Below are 17,734 nucleotides of genomic sequence, written 5' to 3'. Positions count from 1 at the left end.
AGGAGAGGGGACCCATCAAAGGTTAGGCCGTGTCCTGAAGCAACCTGTTGAATTTGCAAAACTTTTTTGGTGTTATGTTTTATTTTTGCAATTTGTGGGGGGAAATGCGTTCTAAGCTTCTGAAACTCTTTTTAGAAGAAAATCATGGTTTCCTCAAACTCTTCAAGCTCATTGAGTTTTCTTCTGTATTAGCCTGTCTTATTGAAAACCTTGTGCAAAAGCATGTGTGGAGTGAGGGGTGTTTAAACACATCTGGTGGACAGTGTCTGGCTGGGGAGGAAACGTTAACCTCTCTTTTCTTATCTTCTGAGATAATTTAGGAAATCACTCACAAGGCCCTTGCTGTGTGCACTTATACCTGGAGCCTTATTTAGGGGATGTTCTTGCAGTAGATAGGGAGAAGTCTTGCTGGGATCCTCTCTGGCTTTAAGGCATTTTTTTTTTTTTTCTCACTCCCAGTTGCCTGCCCATGTCTGGTTTAGCAGCTTTTAGAAACGCGTCTGGCATCCTTTTTTCTTTTCTCTGACAGCACCAGCCCCTTTATTTGAGCTTCCTGGCTGTTTTCTGCCTCTTCTGACTAATTAACAGCAACTAAAAAAAGAAAAATGAAACATAGAACAGAAATAATTCTAGGGTGAACTCATAGGTGGGAATTGAACAATGAGATCACTTGGACTTGGGAAGGGGAACATCACACACCAGGGCCTATTATGGGGGGAGGGGGGATGGCATTGGGAGTTATACCTGATGTAAATGATGAGTTGATGGGTGCTGACGAGTTAATGGGTGCAGCACACCAACATGGCACAAGTATACATATGTAACAAACCTACACGTTGTGCACATGTACCCTAGAACTTAAAAGTATAAAAAAAGAAAGAAAGAAAGAAATAATTCCAGGGTGAAAAAGAGGAGAATTTCCAGTCCTGGGCTGCAAAAGTCCCTAGAAGAGAGTTTCGAGCTGAAATGAAAAGTTGTGATTATAGAGAGACATGAAATGTGTCCCATAAAAGGCCACCTAGTCCCAGGCAGATCCAGAAGAGCATTGGGCTGGGAGTCCCATGGGGCCAGGGCCTCACCAAGCAGTCAGCCCTGCTCAGTTACCACAGAGGTTGAACTGGATCACCTAAATGATGCCTTTAGATGGATGGAACCGGAGTCCATTGTCTTAAGTGAAACAACTCAGACACGGAAAGACAAATACCACATGTTCTCGTTTATAAGTGGGAGCTAAGTAATGTCTCCACATGGAAGCAGATTGTGGAGTGATGGACAATGGAGAGGTGGGGAGGTTGGAGCCAGGTGGATGATGGGAGGTTGCTTTTTGGGTACAGTGTGCATTGGCCCAGTGATGGATGCACCAAAGGCCCTGACTTTGCCGTGACAGAATTTATCAGTGTGACAAAACTACACTTGTATCCCATGAATATATACCATGTTTTAAAAAATGTTGCCTTTAGGCAGAGGGGATAATTCTGCAAACTGCAGAGCCATGGAGTAAAAGACACCCAAGACAGCAGAGCTTGTCATTTCTAGTTTTTCCACAGGATCATAAAGCAAAATTGGTGCTGAGTTTGTATTTAAAGGGAAACCAAGAGGGTTTTTTTTTATCCTTCCATGGTTTCAAAATCTGGAAGGACAATTTGTACAGACCCTGAGATAGAAGGAATTCCTCAGCTTTAATATCTTGAACGATTTGCCTTTCATTGATTCTTGATGAATTTTTTATAAAGCAACAGTGTATGCCTTGATTTTAAGACGCAATGAGCCTTTACCTTCCTTCATTTAGGCACAGGGCTGAATGGAGCTGAAATTCCTGCACTCTTATAACGTGCCACAGGAAGGGCAGTTTTGGATTCTGGGAAAACAGCCCATTGAAACAGAATTGGGAGGGAGAAACCTCTTACACTCAGGTCATGGCATTTATATGAATACAAAACAATTTAAATACTGTGCTAGATGCTGGGGGTTATAAGCATGAATTACGTGGCTCTGGAAACTTATGTGGGGCTATGGAAGGAACACCAGTTCAGAAATGTCACTCCTGTCATCCAGGCAGGATGCTTCACCGTAGGGGCAGAGACCTTCTGCTAAGTCATACTGCATATCAAGAAATATATTGCCAGGCTGGGCGCGGTGGCTCACACATGTAATCCCAGCACTTTGGGAGGCTGAGGCAGGCGGATCACTTGAGGTCAGGAATTTGAGACCAGCCTGGCCATCATGGGGAAACTCCATCTCTACTAAAAACACAAAAATTAGTTAGGCGTGGTGGTACGTGCCTGTAATCCTAGCTACTCAGGAGGCTGAGGCACGAGGCTTGAACCTGGGAGGTGGAGGTTGCAGTGAGCCAAGATCACGCCACTGCACTCCAGCTTGGGCAACAGAATGAGACTCATCTCAAAAAAAAAAAAAAAAAAATACATTGATCAAGTCAGCTTAAAAATAGCCTTCTTGTTTCCTCTCCTTGGTGTGGGATTATTCAGTCCAATTGTTCTACTTTTTTCAGGCTTCAGCATGGGATTTGGTTGCCATATCAACCCTATAACAAGTGTTGAATCCATGTCAATAATTGTATTTTTTTTAAAGCAAATATCACCAAGTCCAAGAAACTGATCCTCCTCTGAACAAGATAGCTGGACTAGGCTAAGAATCCTATTTCCTGTTAGATCAGAAGGGAAGATTTTCTGGTACAGATTTGGGTGGGAGATATGAGCTACCCCTCCCAAGGCCTTAGCACCTAGATGACATCCTCTGTGAAGTCACCCTCAGCCAGGAGCAGACACTGAGCTGCCATTTCTGAATCACATGTCCCCAAAGCTGCCCTGGACTTGGTGACCATGGCACTGTAAGAGAAGCACAACCAGCCCCAACCTCCTTACTCTGACTCAGAGGAAAATGCAACTTGATCTGGATTCATTGAATTTTTTTTTTTCCTGGCTTGAAGGAAATGAAGAAACATAGCCAGATATTCTAGAACAGGATTCAACAAACATTAGTCCATAGGCCAAATCCACCAGTGCCTGTTTTTGTAAATAAAGTTTTATTGGAACACATCTATGCCCATTCCCTTATGTATTATCTATGGCTGCTTTTGCTCTACAACAGCAAAGTTGAGTAGTGTGACTGAGACCGTATAGCCTACAAGCCCAAAACATATACTGTCTCACCCTTTTCAGAAAAAGTTGCCAGTCTTGTTCTAAAAGAAGTAGAGTAAGGATTTAGTGAGAAGCTGGAGAAAATATTTTCAAAGACAACTGGGGGAAAACATTTTTTTCCCAGGGAAACCTGAGATGAAGACCAAGGTGAGGAAGGAGCCAGCAGAGAAATCGAGTCCATGAGGCTGAGGAGGCCACTGGATGTCCAGCCCTCAGCTCTCTGAAGCCTGAGACAGGAAACAATTGTCTCTCGAGAGAAAGGTTTGAACCTCCTTTAACCAGGGAGGAATGAGAGATGATGGCTTCTTACATCTGTTTACATTTGCTGGAAAGACTTCTGCCAGGGAAATAACTAGACAGGGCTTTGGCCAACCAGCAGGTGGAGTCTGGAGGGAGGGGGAAGAGACTGCTTCCAAGCTGGGTTCCAATTTGTCTGATTCAAGCAGCCAAACTTGTGTTTGCCAGAGGACTTAGGGGAATGTGGATAAAATCAGGCTGAGGACTTTTCTTAAAGGCCCAAGTTGGAGCTACTGGGATTGTTCCCTCAGAGGAAAATCAGGAGTTTGGGCCATTGGCTTCATGGAGAACCTGTACTTTTTGTACTTTGTACAAAGGAGAAGTCATTTCTGCTTGGTTTTTGAAACTGCGTTGTCATCTAGTATTCCAAGGCTTTAGTCTGTCCACCTTTCTGTTCCAGAGAGATGCCTTTCAGTTCCTTAGGAAGCGATTTGGCCATTTGCCCAAAGAGACTAATCTAGGTCTAGAACACAGGGATTGTGCAGACCATTTTTGTTCATAGCATTGCCCAACTTAGGGAAGGTCATTAGGTTGGCTGAGCATTCTGGTATTCTATTGCTGCGTAACAAACTCTGAAATTTAGTAACTTAAAATAACATTTATTTTGTTCATGAATTTGATTTTATTGTTTTTTAATGTATATAAAGTATATAAAATGATGTTTTGATATACATTTACATAGTGAAATGGTTACTATGGTCAAGCAAATGAGCATATCCATTGCCTAACATAGTGTTTTGTTTTTGTTTTTGTTTTTTTTGATAGCAAGAGCACTTGGAATCTACTTTATTGTCAAATTTCCAGTGTATAATACAATATTGTTAACATAGTCATCACGCTGTACATTCAATCTCTAAATTTTTTCATTCTACCTAACCACAACTTTGTACCTTTGACCAACATCTCCCCATTCCCCACTTCCTATCCCCTCCCCAACCACTGGTAACTACCAGAGTTTCACTTTCAGGTTCTGTGTATTTAACTTGTTTAGATTCCACAATAAGTGAGATCGTACAATATTTTTCTTTCTTTGTCTGCCTTATTTCACTTAGCATAATGTCTTCCAGGTTAATCCATGTTATCAAAAATGGCAGGATCTCCTTTTTAAAGGCTGAATAATATTCCATTTGTGTGTGTGTGTGTGTGTGTGTATGTAGTATATATACATATATACACACCACAATTTCTTTATCCATTCACCTGTTGACAAAACACTTAGGTTGATTCCATGTCTTAGCTATTGTGAATAATGCTGCAATGAACATGGGAATGCAGATATTTCTATAAGGTACTGATTTCATTCTCTTTGAGTATATACCCAGAAGAGGAATTGCTAGGTCATATAGTAGTTTTATTTTTAATTTTTTTGAGGAACCTCCATACTTTTTTCATAATGGCTGTACTAATTTACATTCCTCCCAACAATGTATAAGGGTTCCCTTTTCTCCATACCCTCACTAACACTTTTTATCTCTTTTCTTTTTTATAATAGCCATCCTAACTGTTGTGAGGTGATATTTCATTGTGACTTCGATTTGAATTTCCCTGATGATTAGTGATGTGGATTTTTCAGCAGAAACCTTGCAGGTCAGAAGAGAGTGGGGTGACGGAAACAGTGCCTCATACCTGTAATCCCAACACTTTGGGAGGCTGAGGCAGGAGGATCACTTGAGCCTAGAAGTTTGAAACCAGTCTGGGCAACATAATGAGACCTTGTCTTTACAAAAAAATAAACAGAAAATTAGCCGGGCATGATGGCATGTGACTGTAGTCCCAGCTACTTGGAAGGCTGAGATGTTAGGATCGCTTGAGCCCAGGAGGTAGAGGCTGCAGTGAGCCGAGATGATGCCATTGCACTCCAGCCTGGGTGACCGAGTGAGACCCTGTCTCTAATAAATTAAAAAAATAAAATTTAAAAACCCTGCTAGCCAACAGTAATATACCCAGCAAACCTGTGCTTCTCAAGTTGAAATGAAAGGATACTAAATAACAACAAGAGAGCATAATAAAGAAGGAAACTCATTGGTAAAGGTAAGTATATGGACAAAATCAGAACACTGTATTACTATAAAGGTGATGAGTAGATAGCTTTTATGTCTATGAAGAAAGTTAAGAGACGTAAGTATTTTAAAAACCATTATAAATATTAACTAAATTATGTTAATGGGTACATAATATAAATAGATATAAATTGAGGCATCAATAGCATATAACATGTGGGGAGCAGAGGGAAAACCAGAGTTCTTTTATGCAAGTAAAGTTACATTGTGAACTTATAATGACAGTTACAAGTTATTTTACGTAAGCTCCTGGTAACCGCCAAGAAAATACCTATAGAAGTTATATTAAAAAAAGAAAGGAATCAAAACCTATCAATACAAGAAAAAGAAACGAAAACAGCAAGAGAGAAAAAGAGGGACAAAAGAACAAGACACATAGAAAAGAGTTACCAAAATGGCAATAGTAAATCTGTCTCCATATTTACTTTAAATGTAAATAGACTAACCTTCCCAATAAAAAGATACAGCATGACTGAATATATTATTTTAAAAAAAAATAAAATAAAAACAGGATCAAACTATATGCTGTCTACAAGAAGCTCACTTTTAGATTCAAGGTCACACACAGAGATGGAAAAGGGTAGTCCATGCAAATACCAACCAAAAGAGAGCAGGAGTGGTTAATACTTCTATCAACAAAATAGACTTTAATTCAAAAACTGTCTCTAGAGACAAAGAAGGTCATTTCTTAATGATAGAAGGATCAATTCAACAGGAAGACATAACAATTATAAATGCACCCAGCATCAGAGCACCTAAGTATATACAACACTGACAGATCTGAAAGGAGAAATTGATAGCACTATAATAACAGGAGATTTCAGTACCCCCTCTCAATAATGGTCAAACTCCTGACCCCAGGTGATCACTCGCCTCAGCCTCCAAAAGTGCTGGGATTACAGGTGTGAGCCATCACTCCTGGCCCTGCCATCCACACCCAGCCCCACCATCCACTAATTAAGCTTCATGGTGTTCACTCAGGCACACTGTTGTTGCTCACATTTGCCAGTGTAAATAGTGATGCACAGTGCCTAAGACAAAATCACTATCACTGCAAGCTCCTACCCCTGGCTATATGCTAATCTGGATTTATAGGACAGTCACTAGTGCTATTATTTTCATTTTATAAATGAGGAAACTGAGTCATGGAGGGAAGAAAAGTCAATTTTCTTAATGTAATACAGTTAAAATAGGATTAAACTTTCAATTTCCTTATTTCTTAACTAGTATTTTACCTTTCCATGATTTTGCTTAATTTTATCTGATCAGTACAAGCACTCATATAAGCTGTAGGGATATGTGTGTACATGTATATGTGTGCATATACACACACACTATGTGTGTATATATGTCAAACTCGGGGCTTGCCTTTGTTGGATGGAAATTCAGCAGCATTGGAGGACTAGACAGCTAAAGAAGCCAGTTTCAGGGACGGGAAATAGCAGAGTTCAAGGGAAAGTTAGGACAAGGAAAAAGAGTCTTTACAAAGCAACCAATTCCTCATGAGAAGTCTTTGCATCTCACAAGGCTAAGGGACGGTACTTTGGTTAGGGGGCTGGAGCTTTGGTCTTGATGAACAATGTGCTAGTATTGGCTCTTAGCTGGGGCATCCACCATTTGGCTCCCCATTTGAGTGGTCACTCTGTCTCTCAGGGCAATGTGTGATCTTTTGGTGTTGATAAAGCAGCAATTACATGCCAGGCCCTGAGGGCAGGCACAGAGGCAAGCAAGACTGATACGGTGCCCCCGCAATCCTCTTGGGACATCATTTTAGCAGGGGAGACTACCACTGAACATGTAATGATAAAATTGGTTAGTTATGATTGAGATGAGTAGTAGAAGGAAAAAGTATATAGAACTGTGAGAGCTCACGATGGGCCTGAACTTGCGCAGGTACTCAGAGAAGTGGTCTAGATTTGCTCGTTGAAGGGTGAGAGGACATGTACTAGGTGAACCAGCTGGAGGAATCTGGGGATCTGCTTGTGGGGAGGCCCTGGGTGGGAAGTTGTAAGGCCAACCTGAGTGATAGCTGGCATGAGAAAGCCAGGGTGACAGAGGTGAGGAGGGCACATGCCAGATCTGGGAGCCTGCACGTCACCAGATGGATTTAAGTCACATCCTGTTCTTCCGTTCTCACCTCTTCCACCTCCACCTCCACCCCTTCACCCCTCCATGCCTCACAAAGTTGGACTCTCTTGCCTGTGAGACAGGAAGGGCATGTGTGATGAGGGGACGGTAGCCTAGGGGCTGATCCGGGTTTTGTGAGACCTGAGGCTTATACAGTAGCGGGTGGGTCTTGAAGGGAAAAAAAAGGTGAAATTATGAAAACAAAGTTTGTGCAAGGCTTCTGTAGGGGCCATGTCAGCTGGGGACCTCTAAGCTGAAGTTTCACTAGCTTGGTGGGGAAGCTTTCTTCGGCAGCTTCCCTCTGTCCTCAAAGCTCATAAAGCCCACCTTTCATCTTGCCTGAGTCGTTCATGCCATCCTTACAGCCACTTCCTCCTGTTTTCTTCTTAGTTGAGATGGCAAAGAAAGCACAAATTGGCCGGGTGCGGTGGCTCACGCCTGTAATCCCAACACTTTGGGAGGCCGAGGCAGGCGGATTACAAGGTCAGGAGTTTGAGACCAGTCTGGTCAATATGGTGAAACTCTGTCTCTACTAAAAATACAAAAAAAATTAGCGAGGCATGGTGGCGTGTGCCTGTGGTCCCAGCTGCTTGGGAGGCTGAGGCAGAGGAGTCGCTTGAACCTGGGAGGCGGAGGTTGCAGTGAGCCGAGATTGCGCCATTACACTCCAGCCTGGGCAACAGAGCGAGACTCCATCTTTAAAAAAAAAAAAAAAAAAAAAAAGGAAAGAAAGAAAAAAAAGAAAGCACAAATATATTGAAATCTCCTGGAAATTTGGCTCTCTCCTTGACCCCAGTAGTGTCCCAAAGAACATGGGAATTTCCTCTTTTTGCCCAAGACTTCCATTATATTTTCCCTGATAATCAAGGAAGGGAGTGTTGGCTGGGACGCTTTTTTCTTTTGGAAATGTGACAGGGGAATATGAATTTCCATAGGCGAAATTACTCTTGTCTGGTTGAGTCTAGACTGTTCATTGGCCAGCATGTTTGCTGGAGCCCACACTGGCACTCCGAGGTGCTGCCTGGACTTATTCTGTGGGCAGGGAAGAAATAACTTGGAACTACATTTTGGGGAAAAAACTCACAAACATGAGCAGTGACAAGGAAGAAGTTTAATAATGAGTAAATTACAACTAAAAGTTGTCAACAGGCTCTTCTCTCCAAATTCCACTGAAATGAGCAAAGCCACTGAACAGTAGTGAAGAGTCTCTGTCATCTGGAACTTAGGGAAGCTACTGTCCATAGATCTGAAATATCAGAGAGGTTGAGACTGATTGAGGGGAAGACTAACAAGCCCTCCATGGACCATAGAAGAAAGCCCTCACCCCTCTCCAGACGCTGCTGCTGATCTCCTGGCAAGCCTCCACAGATAGGCCCAGGACCAGGCACAGCCAGCAAGCTCTCTGGAAATATTTGGGTTTTGGCACGCCAAGCCTTGGCCCCAGCACTGGGTGGGGCTTTGGCTGTTGAGGCCCAGTCTTGGTTACAGAAAAGGCACTGTGTCCCTGTTAACTGCTGGCTGCCCCACCAAGAAACTGGAAAGAATCTCCCCGACTCTGTTGTGATTCCCTCAGCCTGATGGCCTAATTGCCTTTGACTTCTCCTGTTAATACTGAAAATTCAAATTCAAAAAGTCCCATTGCTCAGGCAGAACCTATTTCAAATGTCAATTTCCTGCCTCCCCAAGACAGAGCAAACAGGGGGAAATGACCAAACTATAATCTGAGAGTTCTTTACTCAACTGGATTATCATTCATCTAAGAACATCTGAAAGACAGTCTCACACGAGCAAAGACCGAAAGGACATCCACCACCATGTACCTCTCTTGAAAAAACTGCTTGGCGAAGCACTTCAGTAGACTAGGGAATGAATCAAATAAGTAATGCACTCACAAAATCAAGACCACAGTTGACTTAGGCTTCCTTGGAGCTTGGAAGAACCCCTTCCCAAGCTGGAGAGCTGGCTTCTTGGAGGTGGGAGTAGAGGCCCTGAGGGGCTCAGGGGAAGAATTCCCACTGATTTGCAAGAAAGGAATTGGCCACTGTGTACTCATTTGCCACTCAGTCCTGCCCTAACCTTCCTCTCCTGTCTCTCTCACAGACTGTTTTTGAAAGGAATTGCCATTCAGAGGACTGTGCCGCGGACCTGCAGCTTCGGGGTAAACTGCTGCTCTCTAGGTATGTCAGTGTTTCCTTCACAGCGTTGTTCTCAGAAGCTCCTTTTCCTTGACCCCAGGCCCCAAACCTGAATGTGCAGATTTCCCCACTGAAGAGGATAAACAGAGTTGATGGGTTACAATAATATTTTGTGGTTTTAAAAAAATGTATATTACAAAATAATTATAACAAAAGCTGTGTTGGGAAGATTGTTTAGGTTTGGTTTTGTTTGCAGTTCTACATATCTCACAATTTAGCTTATATTTCTAATTTCTGTGAGTATTTGGGGGGTGGCTATTTTATGCTTGCTGATTGTATTAAGTTGAATCATATGAAATTGCCAATATTTGACCTCTTGGACAATTTCATGTGATTCAACCTATTATTATATAAAGATTTATCCCCACCCCCGTCTCTGTGCATGCGTGCACGCGTGCACACACACACACACACACACATTTAACAATAGTGTATGTTTTAACAACAAGTAACTTTTCTGTGGCAGGAGAGGGCTGAAGAAGAGGGGCAGGCTGTCCTGATCCAAGTGAACAGACAGTCTCTTTATTGTTTCAGGGTTTCTTCCCGCACTACTTGAATCCCCCAAGGCTAAAGGTGAGCCGTACAGCAGCCTTCTGTTTCCTCTTCGCCAACCTTTTATTTTAGACTTCATTTAGGATGAAGGTGTTGGTCCTGATCATTTAGCCTAATTTCACAGAATGGCTTCCTTTTGAAACAATTCCTTCTGAAAGACTGTTTTAGCCTTGGGGCCAGAAACCCCTCTATTAGATTTATTACCATTTCTGAAAAACAGTCACCAGTTTTGATAGTTATTTTTCAAAATGCATAGCATGTCCCTTACTTAAAACTATGAGAGTTAAGTTTGGATAAAATGAAATGAATATACTATTATGAACCAGTGCCTACACTAGGACATTTTTTTTTATTGTTATACTTTAAGTTCCAGGATACATGTGCAAAACATGCAGGTTTGTTACATAGGTATACACATGCCATGGTGGTTTGCTGTACCCATCAACCCATCATCTACATTAGGTATTTCTCCTAATGCTATCCCTCCCCTAACCCCCCACCCCTGACAGGCCCCAGTGTGTGATGTTCCCCTCCCTGCGTGCATGTGTTGTCATTGTTCAACTCCCACTTATGGATAAGAACATGCGGTGTTTGGTTTTCTGTTCTTGTGTTAATTTGCTGAGAATGATGGTTTCCAGCTTCATCCGTGTCCCTGAAAAGGACATGAACTCATCCTTTTTTATGGTTGCATAATGTTCCACAGTGTATATGTGCCACATTTTCTTTATCCAGTCTATCATCAATGGGCATTTGGGTTGGTTCCAAGTCTTTGCCGTTGTGAACAGTGCTGCAATAAACATATGTGTGCATGTGTCTTTATAGTAGAATGATTTATAATTCTTTGGGTATATACCCAGTAATGGGATTACTGGGTCAAATGGTATTTCTAGTTCTAGATCCTTGAGGAATCGCCACACTGTTTTCCACAATAGTTGAACTAATTTACACTCCCAGCAACAGTGTAAAAGCGTTCCTATTTCTCCACATCCTCTCCAGCATCAGTTGTTTTCCTGACTTTTTAGTGATCACCATTCTAACTAGCATGACATGGTATCTGATTATGGTGTTGATTTGCATTTATCTAATAACCAGTGATGGTGAGCATTTTTTCTTATATTTGTTGGCCACATAAATGTCTTCTTTTTAGAAGTGTCTGTTCATATCCTTTGCCTACATTTTGATGGGGTTGTTTTTTTCTTGTAAATTTGTTTAAGTTCTTTGTAGATTATGGATATTAGGTCTTTTGCTGTGCAGAAGCTCTTTAGTTTAATTAGATCCCATTTGTCAATTCTGGCTTTTGTTGCCATTGCTTTCGGTGTTTTAGTCATGAAGTCTTTGGCCATGCCTATGTCCTGAATGGTATTGCCTAGGTTTTCTTCTAGAGTTTTTATGGTTTTAGGTCTTAACCTTTAACTCTTTAATCCATCTTGAGTTAATTTTTGTATAAGGTGTAAGGAAGGGGTCCAGTTTCAGTTTTCTGCATATGGCTAGCCAGTTTTCCCAACACCATTTATTAAACAGGGAATCCTTACCCCATTGCTTGTTTTTATCAGGTTTGTCAAAGATCAGATGGTTGTAGATGTGTGGTGTTATTTCTGAGGCCTCTGTTTTGTTCCATTGGTCTATATCTCTGTTTTGGTACCAGTACCATGCTGTTTTGTTTACTGTAGCCTCGTAATATAGTTTAAAGTCAGGTAGCATGATGACTCCAGCTTTGTTCTTTTTGCTTAGGATTGCCTTGGCTATACGGGTTCTTTTTTGGTTCCATATGAAATTTAAAGTAGTTTTTTCTAATTCCATGAAGAAAGTCAATGATAGCTTGTTGGTGATAGCATTGAATCTATAAATTACTTTGAGCAGTATGGCCATTTTCATGATATTGATTCTTTGTATCCATGAGCACAAACTGTTTTTTCATTTGTTTGTGTCCTCTCTTATTTCCTTGAGCAGTGATTTATAGTTCTCCTTGAAGAGGTCCTTCACATCCCTTGTAAGTTGGATATATGGATATTTTATTCTGTTTATAGCAGTTTTGAATGGGAGTTCACTCTTGATTTGGCTCTTTGTCTCTTATTGGTGTATAGAATTCTTGTGATTTTCTCCATTGATTTTGTATCCTGAGACTGCTGAAGTTGCTTGTCAGCTTAAGGAGATTTTGGGCTGAGATGATGGGGTTTTCTAAATATACAATCATGTCATCTGTGAACAGAGACAATATGACTTCCTCTCTTCCTATTTGAATACCCTTTGTTTCCTTCTCTTGCCTGATTACCCTGGCCAGAACTTCCAATACTGTGTTGAATGGGAGTGGTGAGAGAGGGCATCCTTGTCTTCTGCCAGTTTTCAAGGGAATACTTCCAGCGTTTGCTCATTCAGTATGATATTGGCTGTGGATTTGTCATAAATAGCTCTTATTATTTTGAGATATGTTCCATCAATACCTAGTTTATTGAGAGTTTTTAGCATCAAGGGGTGTTGAATTTTATCAAAGGCCTTTTCTGCATCTATTGAGATAATCATGTGTTTTTTGTCATTGGTTCTGTTTATGTGATGGATTATGTTTATTGATTTGCGTATGTTGAACCAGACTTGCATCCCAGGGATGAAGCTGATTTGATTGTGGTGGACAAGCTTTTTGATGTGCTGCTGGATTTGGTTTGCCAGTATTTTATTATGGATTTTCACATCGATGTTCATCAGGGATATTGGCCTGAAATTTTCTTTTTTTGTTGTGTCTCTGCCAGGTTTTGGTATCAGGATGATACTGGCCTCATAAAATGAGTTAGGGAGGAGTCCCTCTTTTTCTATTGATTGGCATAGTTTCAGAAGAAACGATACCAGCTCCTGTTTCTACCTCTGGTGGAATTCGGTTGTGAATCCGCCTGGTCCTGGACTTCTTTTGGTTGGTAGGCTATTAATTACTACCTCAATTTTGGAACTTGTTATTGGTCTACTCAGGGATTCAACTTCTTCCTGGTTTAGTCTTTGGAGGGTGTATGTGTCCAGGAATTTATCCATTTCTTCTAGATTTTCTAGTTTATTTGTGTAGAGGTATTTATAGTATTCTCTGATGGTAGCTTGTATTTCTCTGTGATAGGTGGTGGTATCTCCTTTATCATTTTTTATTGTGTCTATTTGATTCTTCTCTGTTTTCTTCTTTATTAATCTGGCTAGTGGTCTATTTTGTTCATCTTTTCAAAAAAAACCAGCTCCTGGATTCATTGATTTTTTTTTTGAAGGGTTTTCATGTCTCTATCTCCTTCAGTTCTGCTCTGATCTTTGTTATTTCTTGTCTTCTGCTAGCTTCTGAATTTGTTTGCTTTTGCTTCTCTAGTTCTTTTAATTGTGAGATTAGGGTGTCAATTTTAGATCTTTCCTGCTTTCTCCTGTGGGCATTTAGTGCTATAAATTTTCCTCTAAACTCTGCTTTAGGTGTGTCCCAGCGATTCTGGTATGTTGTGTCTTTGTTCTCATTAGTTTCAAAGAACTTATTTATTTCTGCCTTAATTTTGTTATTTACCTGGTAGTCATTCAGGAGCAGGTTGTTCACTTACCATGTAGTTGTGCAGTTTTGAGTGAGTTTCTTAATGTTGAGTTCTAATTTGATTGCACTGCGGTCTGAGAGACTGTTATGATTTCTGTTCTTTTGCATTTGCTGAGGAGTATTTTACTTCCAATTACGTGGTCAATTTTAGAATAAGTGTGATGTGGTGCTGAGAAGAATGTATATTCTGTTGATTTGGGGTGGAAAGTTCTGTAGATGTCTATTAGGTCTGCTTGGTCCAGAACTGAGTTCAAGTCCTGAATGTCCTTGTTAATTTTCTGTCTCATTGATCTAATATTTGACAGTGGGGTGTTAAAATCTCCCACTATTATTGTGTGGGAGTCTAAGTTTCTTTGTAGTCTCTAATAACTTGCCTTATGAATCTGGGTGCTCCCGTATTGGGTGCATATATATTTATGATAGTTAGCTCTTCTTGTTGCATGATCCCTTTAACATTACGTAATGCCCTTCTTTGTCTTTTTTTGATCTTTGTTGATTTAAAGTCCATTTTGTCAGGACTAGGATTACAACCCCTGCTCTTTTTTGCTTTCCATTTCCTTGGTAAATATTCCACCATCCCTTTATTTTGAGCCTGTGTGTGTCTTTGCACATGAGATGGGTCTCCTGAATACAGCACACTAATGGGTCTTGACTCTTTATCCAGTTTGCCAGTCTGTGTCTTTTAACTGGGGCATTTAGCCCGTTTACATTTAAGGTTAATACTGTTATATGTGAATTTGATCCTTTCATTATGATACTAGCTGATTATTTTGCTCATTAGTTGATGCAGTTTCTTCATAGTGTTGATGGCCTTTACAATTCGGCATGTTTTTGCAGTGGCTGGTACCGGTTTTTCCTTTCCATGTTTAGTGCTCCCTTCAGGAGCTCTTGTAAGGCAGGCCTGGTGGTGACAGAATCTCAGAGCATTTGCTTCTCTGTAAAAAAATTTCCTTCACTTATGAAGCTTAGTTTGGCTGGATATGAAATTCAGGGTTGAAAATTCTTTTCTTTAAGAATATTGAATATTGGCCCCCACTCTCTTCTGGCTTGTAGGGTTTCTGCAGAAAGATTCACTGTTAGTCTGATGGGCTTCCCTTTGTTGATAACCCAACCTTTCTCTCTGGCTGCCCTTAACATAATGCCGTTAACATTATGTGTCCTGGGGTTGGTCTTTTCGAGGAGTCTCTTTGTAGTGTTCTCTGTATTTCCTGAATTTGAATGTTGGCCTGTCTTACTAGGTTGAGGAAGTTCTCCTGGATAATATCCTGAAGAGTGTTTTCCAATTTGATTCCATTCTCCCCATCACTTTCAGGTACACCAATCAAACGTAGGTTTGGTCTTTTCACTTAGTCGCATTATTTCTTGGAGGCTTTGTTCATTTCTTTTCATTCTTTTTTCTCTAATCTTGTCCTCATGCTTTATTTCATTAAGTTGATCTTCAATCTTTGATATCCTTTCTTCTGCTCGATTGATTTGGCTGTTGTTCCTTGTGTATGCTTCATGAAGTTCTTGTGCTGTGTTTTTCAGCTCCATCGGGTCATTTATGTTCTTCTCTAAACTGGGTATCCTAGTTAGCAATTCTTCTAACCTTTTTTCAAGGTTCTTAGCATCCTTGAATTGGGTTAGAATATGCTCCTTTAGCTCAGAGGACTTTGTTATTACCCACCTTCTGAAGCCTACTTCTGTCAATTCATCAAACTCATTCCCTGTCCAGTTTTGTTCCCTTGCTGGCGAGGAGTTGTGATCCTTTGGAGGAGAAGACACATTCTGGTTTTCGGAATTTTCAACCTTTTTGCACTGGTTTTTCCTCATCTTCGTGGATTTATCTACCTTTCATCTTTGATGTTGGTGACTTTCAGATGGGGTTTCTGTATGGAAGTACACTAGGACATTTTAACTTATGATGGTACATGATCTTTCATTCACCAAAGGAAAGTAATACTAAGATTCCTTTTCTTCAGTTTGAGTTTACTGGAGGAAGTTGATGTACACACACACACACACACACACACACACACACACACACACAAATACTTCTCCAAACCACTTAAATATTAATTAGCATTACTTTTATTTAGGGCAATAGTGGTAGATTAAAATAGCACATGTTTTGCCAACCTTACGAAATTACTTAAAACTCATGGAATGGATATTGGAATTGTTTCACATTAGTATAAAGGACCTCCTGGGATTATTAGAGAAACTGACTTTAAAGAAGGTTCATAAATTTGCAGCTCATTAATTTTAATTTTAAATAGGCCTTCCAAAAAGTGTTTTAGGGAAAAAATAACAAGAAACAAAAATATATGGATTTTTTTTTTGTCTTGAGGCAGACTGGGAATGCTGGAAATTTATTTTGGATCATAGAAAACCTTCATGTGGTGGGAAAATGTTCTCCTGCTCCAAGGTCAGATAATAAGTTAGGAAAGTCCTAACACTCTTGCTACCCATTAGTGGATGATCAAATCCATCTCTATTGAATTGTGCTTTTTTAATATTAAGATGTAAAAGTCAAGGCTGAGTAAAGCACCTTGTGGCTAAAGCTGCCTCCACTGCCCCAGTCTGGCCTTTCAAGTGTGGTCAGAACCAGTTATGCTCTGTAGGCCCAGTAATCAAGAATGCTTGAACAGCTAGTGTGGTGGCCAGGACCCAGACCCCCATATGTGTCAGCTACCAATTGCCACAAAAAATGCTCCATAACAAATCACCCCAAAGCTCGATGTTATGAACAGCAATCACTGATTCTCATGGATTTTCAGGTCAGCTGGCCCAGGCTGGATTCAGCTGGACCTTGGCTGATTTATCCATGCATCTAGGTTCAGCAGAGGGTAGGTTCTAGGCTTGGGTGACACCATTCAGCTCTACTCCCTGTGTCTTTCTTTTTCCTTTGGAACCAGTGGGCAAGCCTGGGCATATTCTCACAGCGTAGCAGAGGTATAAGAAGGCATGCAGAAATGTGCAAGGACTCTTAAGGCCTGGGCTTAGAACTGGTGCACTTTTCCTGCAGCCTTATTCTATTGGCCACAGGAAGTCGCATGGCCGAACCCAAAGTCAAGGGACATAAACTTAGTGAGAGGAATTACAAAGCCGCACAGCAAAGGGCCTGAGTATAAGGAGGAGGTGAAGACTTGGGACCCATAATGCAATCTACTACACTATATAAACAGTAAGGTAGCCCTGTCTCTTATCCTGATGCCTTGTTGTTATCAGGGCTATTTCAGTCTTTCTTGCAATTCCATCTCCCTGGAATTCAGACATGAGAGCTGGAGACTGGGTAAGAAGATTTTCTGAACCTCCAAAACAATGCCTTTGGACTGAAGCTCTCAGCCTCATCTTAGGTTGGGTTATTTCTCAGAGGACCCTTGGCCTCTCAAAATAGCCTTTTGGCTGAATCCTCCATTAAAGAAACCTTCGTTATACTTTTGGGCCCATAGCTGTTCTCACAGGAGCCATCGGAGAAATGTTCATTGATACTTCGATAACGAACCTGTGGTTCAATTACATGGGATTTATCCAGACCTTTGGTATTTACTCTTCAGAGCCAGGGACAATGTGAGGGAAGGTACAATCAGTTAAGTGCTAGTGGAAACCAGGGTCTGAATTTGGTTGGCAGAGGCGTAGTGGCTCCAAGCAGAGGTGAGCTGCTTTGGTTATCATTGAACTCTCTTGATTCATTCTTGTCTGGGATGGAATGTTCCCTCCTTCCTTGTTCAAGCCGGGCAAGTCCTAGGCACTGGGCTGCAGAAGTGAGCAGTATGTGGGCCCTGCTCTCCTGCTGTAAGCAGAGCAAGAGGCTGGGTG

General features: G+C 41.1%; 1 protein-coding gene across 1 annotated transcript in view; it reads left to right on the top strand.

Annotated features, from left to right (window-relative positions):
- The window catches only part of ITGA9 (integrin subunit alpha 9), a 388,125-nt gene that overhangs the window by 200,962 nt on the left and 169,429 nt on the right, over positions 1 to 17,734 (top strand). Inside the window, exon 17 of the mRNA XM_025377670.1 lies at positions 9,743 to 9,819. Coding sequence (XP_025233455.1) covers positions 9,743 to 9,819 — 77 coding nt within the window. The remainder of the gene's footprint in view (positions 1 to 9,742; positions 9,820 to 17,734) is intronic.

The sequence above is a fragment of the Theropithecus gelada genome, chromosome 2 (genome assembly GCF_003255815.1).
Source record: "Theropithecus gelada isolate Dixy chromosome 2, Tgel_1.0, whole genome shotgun sequence".
Classification (NCBI taxonomy): Eukaryota; Metazoa; Chordata; class Mammalia; order Primates; family Cercopithecidae; genus Theropithecus; species Theropithecus gelada.
This window is presented reverse-complemented; position numbering and strand designations above follow the sequence as displayed.